A 7,717-nucleotide genomic window follows, 5' to 3' on the forward strand; every position below is an offset into this window, starting at 1 on the left:
CACATTCTTCAGCTTGAGCTGTAACCACTGCTTTATTAGTGAGAACAAAAGTGTTCCTCTTTAAGACAGGCACAAAAATACTCTTATTTACAGTACATGAATGCCAGTAAAATGGATGAGCTGTAAAAAAAAAACTTGACATGACACAATCTGAATGAAGACAAAACAAGCAATTCCTTGGTGAAGTGAACTTTGGCACGCCTACCTAGTAGCACTTCTGAGACTCAGAGTACTTCAACAAATATGTACATCTACACTAGGAAAGAAAACACATCATACATTGATGAACCACAGGCAGATAAACAGTTCAATACACTATGAGGGTTAACACCATCCGACTATTTCACTAACATACATACAACTAACTGGCCCTGTATAGCAGGTTGGACATCATGGCAAGGAAAGTCAAATTTGAGATATCCAGTGACCAGAAAAAGAGGCAAAGGTACAGACCAGGAATGTCAGTGACGGATTTCACTTCAAAACTTACAAAAACTGCAAAATGGTCCAAACTGAAATGGTCCAAACTACTTCTGTAATGTCAAGATCATGCAGTTTTTTTTTCAATAAAACAAAAAGGCACAAAGAGGAGAAGATATGTGCATAACCTTTGAGTGACTTTTAAACTGTTAAACTTCGGCGCACATTCAGCATAACATAAGGGTGACTATCACTGTTTTAAACCCTTCAGCAGGTACCGTCATGCCAGTGTGTTTAGAATGTTGAAGAATAGATTGGACGTTCTGAATAATGAATATCTAGGCCAATCAAATAAAACATGGAATCTTAAAATCTTACGTTGTTGAGGACCGCAATTTTTATATTAGAATTCCTAATAAACTCCCATGCTGAAGGGTTAACATCAAATTCCTTAAACTTGGGACAGATTTCTCAGATATCTCAATCTTTTTGGGGCTGGTCAGGGAACTTCAGACGTGTGCAAACAGACGATGCTGAGGATGAAACCCTGTTCAACTAGTCTTTGACGAGAGGAGCTGTGATCCCAGTGGAGACTCTTAGTGCTGGAGGGTGACAGGTGCCTGGAAGATCCCTGAAGGCCGATTCTTCTTCTTCTTCTTCTTCTTCTTCATCAAAACAGAAGCAGTTTGTTTCAACTAGATTCCTGTTGGGCTACTGGAGCACTAGGGGGGAGAAGAGAGATGGATTAACAGTCTTAAGGTCAATTTTCAGAACTCAGTACACATCCTGACACTTACAGATAACTATGCTCACTAGCAAACCCACACCCCATAGCTCGCTGACTGGTCACTCAAAAACCTCATGGACTAGGTGCTTCTCAGTTTCCAGTCTATACACCAAAAACCCTTAACTGAAATACAGTCTAGCACAACCAAGCTGAGGGGAAAACTAGAAAAAAAAAACCCTGACCTGTTCTCCACAGCTTGACTCTCTTCAGCCGCTTTGCTTTGCTCGGTCTCGTGCTGCTTCACCTCTGGGCTGGAATCTCCATTCACAACCTGTCCCTCTGTGGTTCACGAAAAACATCAGAAGACTCTCAATGATTGTGACACAAAAACCTGACACAGAGTAATGACAGTGGGAGCATTTACATTTATATTGAATGAAATGCTTTCTGACAAGGATGCCATTAAAGGATGTCACTTTAAAAAAAAAAAAAAAAAAACCTCAGGTGAGAAGAATGGTTGACATAAAATGTAGTGTGATGCCCTTGACAGGGCTGTAGTGTGATGTGATGCCCTTGACAGGGCTGTAGTGTGATGTGATGCCCCTGACAGGGCTGTAGTTTAATGTGATGTTACTGACAGGGCTGTAGTGTAATGCCCTTGACAGGGCTGTAGTGTAATGCCCTTGACAGGGCTGTAGTGTAATGCCCCTGACAGGGCTGTAGTGTAATGCCCCTGACAGGGCTGCCTCGTGGCCTCCTCACCTATGCTCTGCTCTTTGGCTTGCTCAGCTTTCTTCAGTGCTCCTTTCTTGGCCTCCTCAAACTGCCTCTGCTCAGCCAGAGACTTGTTGAGAACCTGGCTCAGCACAGAGTCTCCCTCACCCACCAGGAACATGGTCTTGAACTTGTTGTACAACATGGAGGCCTTGTCCATGATGTCCTGGCTGGCCTTAAACCTGCGGATCTGAGGGAAGTTTTAAATTAAGTTTCATAGAGAGAATTACGAGGCAGGGCATATTTCAGCCCTGTAGAGAGTGCCTGTGAGTTAGTCAATGGGATAGAGTGACGCACGAGTTCAGAAGGAATGGGGTTGAATAGAAGCTGTTGTGAGTCTGTACCTTTTTAAGGGTGGCTATCAGATCACTGTGCTTCTGTAGGTGCTGGGTGGTGACCTGCAGAGAGCCCAGCTCGTCCAACGCAACCAGGCATTTCTTCACATCCTGGGGATAAGCATTATAAGGGTGCTGAACGCTTTAGCAAATACCACTTCAGTTCATAAAGGAACAAACACACAGTTTCTCTGTCTCTCTAATACACAAACGGTCACACACCAAGACTAGGCAAGCATAACGCCAGACATACACAGAGGGAGTTTTTCATTCATTCCAGAGCAGCCCCAGGCACTGGTGAGAGGAAAGGACAGGCCTATTTTTAAACAGTTAACTCTCAAAAAGATACCGTTTTAAATGACTGGACTCAGAAACTCACAGGGTTGTCTATCTTCAAAGAGATTTTGATTTCTCCATGCAATCTCTGTAGACGTTGCTCTGTAGACATTTCTGGATTGTGTGAAACATATTGACACAAATGAAAAATGGGGATAAGAACTTCAAGCACACACACGCATGCATACGAGACGAGTCATTCAAGGTCAAATGAGGTGCAACTCTTTCAGAAATGCACAAGAACCTTGGCAGCTCCCAACCAGAGAAATACTTCTGAAATTCACCTTTCCTACGGTCTCCTTTCCGCTCATCCTTCTTTCCATCTTCTTTTCCTAATCTACAGAGAGAAACAGAACAAGTGGACAGGACAGTCTCATCACTGACAAAAGCAGCAGAAGCAGCCGGAAGGCCTCCACCCAGAACACCTGATGAAACACCACTCCAATCTTAACGTTAAGTACTTCTCTCTTTAAGCAAGAAACCATCCCACAGACTAAGAATATGTGATGGCGCCCTCATCAAGACCTCTCATCTTTCTCTGTGATCCTTGAAGTGTTTTCAGCACTGCCATTTCCAGCCCACTGAACTGAGATCGGGCGGCGGCCTAGACTCACTCTTTGGTCTCGTCTGCCTTGCGGCGGCGGTCGTCCTTGTCCGACTCTGCAGTATTCTGCTGAGCTTTCAGTGGGTTGCGTTTCCTGCCTGGTCCACTCCTCTTCTACAGGGGGGGGGGGGGGGGGGAAGGAACACAAGTAAAGGTCATCACACTCACTCTCACTCTCTCCACATATTCACTTGCGTATCGGAAGAGGACTGCTGCGGTGCTCATGTCTACCTCCTCATCCTCAGAGTCAGATGAGCTCTCATCCTTGGCGTTCTTCCTTCTCTTGGCCTCTGGCTCCTTCTTCACCTCCTCCTTTCTCTTCCTGCCATCTGCCCTCCTCTCATCCTCCTCCTGGTGTTTGCTCTTGTCGTCAGATCCTCGTTTCCTTTTCCGTTCAGAATCTGCAGTGGTGTCCCTGTTAAGTCGGCACCACACAGAAACAAGTGTGTGAGTTAATGAATCTCACAAAAATGCCCCCCCCCCCCCCCCCCCTCACACACACACTCCACAAACCACTTAATCAACGACAATATTGTCACATAAAACCACAACACACCTATTTCCGTTACCAAACAACAAAACTCTCTCACGCACACACCACACCCCCCCCCCGCCTCCTCACACACACACACACACACACACACACACACAGTGGTACTGGTGGTGATGAGAGAAAGCTGGTTACATGTCACTTCCTGATCCGTGGGGGTCTTGTGATGCCTGCTGCTGCTGCTGCAGGAGGAGCAACTTCTCTGCTTTGGGCTTCCTGCCACGACGCTTAGGCGCAGGTGTGTCTCCACCTATAAAATACAGGCAAGCACACACACACACACACACACACACACACACACACACACACACACACACACACACACACACACACTCACTCAACATACAGTGGTAACTGTTGTAACGGTAGTCTGATATGAGAGCTGTGATGGTGCATTGCCTTACCAGGTGGACTTGAAGTAGGACTGGCAGCAGCCTCCTCTTTTTCAGAGTCCTGCTCCGTTTCACTCTGAGAAAGGACGAGCAGAAGATTAAGTGGAGCCATGTGGGCCAGTACTGAAGTTCTGATCACACAGATGCCTGATGAATAGGGTTACCTTTTTCTTTCGTCCTCTTTTTGGCTTGGATGGGGTGTCTGTTGATTCCTTAAAGGGGACAAATATGTATTTATTAATTTACCAGGTTCACAAATATCAGCTATTCAAAAAAACTCTACACATTTTGAACTCATATCTGGGAAATGGTGTTACTGAGAAAAGTGCATGCAGTCTTGAGATTTTTTTTCCTGCTGAGGTAAGGCATCATAAGTCCAAAATAAAACTGACCAAACAAATGTCTGGCCTTCTCCTTCATAATACCACACCCAGTATAGCATCGCATCATGTTATGAAGTACGTCACAAACAAAGAGTGTAAGGACATCATCTGATGTTGACCTTGTGATTGTGGTGACAGTGAGTTAGCACACTCATTCCACTGGTCCTATGGTTCGTGTGAACATGTGGACATATCAAGCACTAGGAGTTGTACCTCTCTGCACTGGAGACCTCTCCTCTTGGGGGAAAGATAAGAGATAAGCCCTGACCAGCCTGCCTACTGCAGAGAGGTGTAATGCCTCTCCAAAGAGGATATAGTGGGGATAGCAGCAGAGGAGTGGAAGAACCAAAGGGTGAATATCCCTCTCTTCGTCATCACCATCAACACTACCACGTCCAGGTGGCTTTGCCACAGGAATAGAAACCATATGGGAAATGAAGAATCCAAAAGCAGCTTAACTTTCCAACACCACATGCAATTCCCAATCCCATTCACCCCCCATCATAACTTAAACCAGAACCAAATCTTTCCAGCGGCCACCGCATCCCCTCATGCAGTGGACAGTACGTACTTCCTCCAACAGGGGCCCCTGCCCTGACACCTCCATCTCCCCTTCCTCCTCATCCTCCTCCTCCTCATCCTCCTCCTCTTCCTGACCCGCTTCACTGCCAGACACCTGGGCCAAAGACACCAAACACAAAGGGCCCACGGTGCAGGTGTTAAACACAGGGCCTAGCTCGCTAAAGGGACCCAGCAGCAGTACACTGCTGCTCCGCCGGCAGGCTCAGTGGCAGGACTTCAGCCACGGAGGTCACCCTGCCCCGAAGACCTGCACTGAGAGGCACCTAACCTTGGGGTTTGAAAGAAGTTTTCAGGGTGGGTAAACAGATCAGGATCACAGAAACACCACAACTTGGATGTGCAAAGTCAGCGAGAAGAACCCACCGAGGACTTCCTCCCCTTCTCCCCATCATCGCCTTCATCCTCTCCCTCGGGGCCGCTGTCTGAGTCTTTGTCTTCCGCTGACTCAGCCGACATCATCTGACAAAGTAAAGAAGATTTTGAGACCATACCCATCCAAAAGAAATACATCATTTTTTTTATGTTTAAAAATTGAGGGCATTGTCAAATCTCAGCTCAGCTAATCGAGAGGGGCTCTCATGCGTGTCAAAAGGCGGACACCATGTAGAGCAGTGGGGAGTGGGAGGTGCAGGAGTGTCTCTGCTTTAGACTAAAACTGAACATGTACCCTCTCTCCATCTAGCTCCACCTTTGGGTTGTTGTCGATTTCCCACAGGCCTTCATTGAAGCCCTTCCTCTTATTGGGTTTGGCATACTTGTCTTTGTTGGGCAGATATGGGTATATGTCTTTGGGACCAAGGAATGCCCTACAACAAAGAAAATGACAAAGGAAAGCCATTCGAGATATGTTGACAAATTAGCAGGCTGAAGTTGATGAAATAACCTATTTTGCTGGAGATTTCCCATCCTACAGCACATCCTATTACTCCCCTATATTATAAATGACAATCCATCAGATGCTACTGCACATCCGTGTTACTCCGCTATATTATAAATGACAATCCATCAGATGCCGCTAGCCAGGCCCCTCAGGAGCAGTAGGCTTTCTTTTGCAGGACGGCTCAGAGGTGAACTCACGTTTCATGGGTGCCAAAGAAGAAGATGGGAAATTTGATATTGGCTGGTTTAACAGCTCCATCTGGAACTTCATCGATCTGCCAAACGAATTTACAGAGAACAAAAAAGTAAGATGTGTCACATCACTGAAAGGCATGCTTTTATTTACACACCCAATACTGACTGATTGTTCAACATTACTCCTATTAAGTGGTTATGAGAGAGACATGAGTCTAATGCACAGTGCTTACCCTTGCTGGCCAATGGGGATAACCCTTCATTTTTGCAAAGATCAAGTCACCAGGTTTGAAATCCCGTGTCATGTTTTTCTTCTGATATGAGGTTTAGACCTTGAATGTGACAAACATTTTTAAGTATTATTATACAAGTTTTAGTATAATTATTTCATGCTCAAAGTATATTCTTTAGTTAAACAAAATAAGCCTAATAATAAATCACGCCAACATAGATGGTTTAAAAAGAAAAAATGAAAACGAACTGCATCAACACTGTAACTTTGAAACTTCACTGACATGCATTGAAGCCAAACATTAAGCGCGTGAGGAAAACTCAAACCTTTTGGGGTGTGGAGGGGTCACGGTGGTGTCCGCTGACCCCTCCCCCATGCAATGCAAACAAACAAATAAAACGTGTATTCACCCACGATTTGTTGGTGCTATTTTAAAAGCAACCAGGCAGCATGACTGCACAATACTCCTTGGCTGCGTTCACGTGGTGGCAGCTGTATCAAGCAAGTCCGAGCTGCCCGTGCATTTCAATGGATACATTCGGTTTCAGTAGTTAGCAGCTCGGTTTGCATTTTCAGCAGACAAACCTGCTGGTGAGCTTTAACTATGACCTCTGCTGTCAAATTGCTATGGCACATCTTGGCAAGGTGACTGAAGTGAGCCATGAAGCTAGTTGTATGATGGAAGCATGTCTACCACATTCACATTGTAAGATATCTTAATAATAGACACCATGCTTACCGGAATTAGCCTTACTCGTTAGCAACACAGCCAGGCAGCAACCCCTTCCACTAGCAGCCTCTACTCCCGCGCAGCCGAACACAGACTGTACCAATTGAGATTTGAAATGGGGGGGAGAAAGTAAGTTCAAACACACACTTTTTCCTTTACGTTGTTACATTAAATGAATAATACAGAAACATAAACATGTTCATAGCGCGACAGTGGAAACAAATGACCAGTGTTATGGAGAAATATCGCGACTGTGTCATGCTCATGACTGCGTCATGTCAACAGGGACGCTAGGCCTAAACTTTTAGACGGTCGTTCAGGCTTGGAACATACATTCTAAGCATCCTAGCCATTCATTACCGACATTATTAATTTACCATTAATGGTTAGAAATAGTCTTATCCACAACGCACCGATGCATTTTGTTCGTTCTACACGGTAGCATATTTTAAAGTATTCAAGCACTGTTATTATTATACTTCCTATTATAAGTGTTTAAGCCTCTACATTCTAAATTTCAATTGTAAAATGCAAATGCTAATTACTATATCACTAATCAAACATCCTACAACAGTAAC

General features: G+C 45.0%; 1 protein-coding gene across 2 annotated transcripts; it reads right to left on the reverse strand.

Moving 5' to 3' along the window:
• On the reverse strand, positions 1-7,233 carry psip1a (PC4 and SFRS1 interacting protein 1a). Of its 2 annotated transcripts, XM_012831842.2 has the most exons (17): positions 7,149-7,233; positions 6,411-6,509; positions 6,181-6,257; positions 5,771-5,909; positions 5,467-5,562; positions 5,093-5,197; positions 4,303-4,350; positions 4,151-4,214; positions 3,882-3,996; positions 3,428-3,611; positions 3,207-3,310; positions 2,877-2,929; positions 2,636-2,706; positions 2,266-2,367; positions 1,910-2,111; positions 1,390-1,486; positions 1-1,142 (listed from the first exon to the last, which is right to left on the reverse strand). In XM_012831842.2, the coding sequence occupies exons 2-17, from the start codon at positions 6,480-6,482 to the stop codon at positions 1,112-1,114; spliced, it is 1,560 nt and encodes a 519-aa protein (XP_012687296.2). In that variant the 5' UTR covers positions 6,483-6,509; positions 7,149-7,233; the 3' UTR covers positions 1-1,111. The 2 variants fall into 2 exon arrangements, with proteins under 2 accessions (XP_012687296.2, XP_012687298.2); XM_012831844.2 differs by lacking the exon at positions 5,093-5,197.
• Positions 7,234-7,717: the final 484 nt, after the last annotated feature.

The sequence above is a fragment of the Clupea harengus genome, chromosome 22 (genome assembly GCF_900700415.2).
Source record: "Clupea harengus chromosome 22, Ch_v2.0.2, whole genome shotgun sequence".
Taxonomy (NCBI): Eukaryota; Metazoa; Chordata; class Actinopteri; order Clupeiformes; family Clupeidae; genus Clupea; species Clupea harengus.

Excerpts from the sequence above, each read along its gene's own strand:
- psip1a (XM_012831842.2), bottom strand. The coding sequence starts at position 6,482 with ATGACACGGGATTTCAAACCTGGTGACTTGATCTTTGCAAAAATGAAG. Across the intron at positions 4,215-4,302 it reads AAAGAGGACGAAAGAAAAAG|AGTGAAACGGAGCAGGACTC; the intron begins GTAACCCTATTC and ends GTCCTTTCTCAG. Across the intron at positions 1,487-1,909 it reads AGCCAAAGAGCAGAGCATAG|AGGGACAGGTTGTGAATGGA; the intron begins GTGAGGAGGCCA and ends CGTGAACCACAG.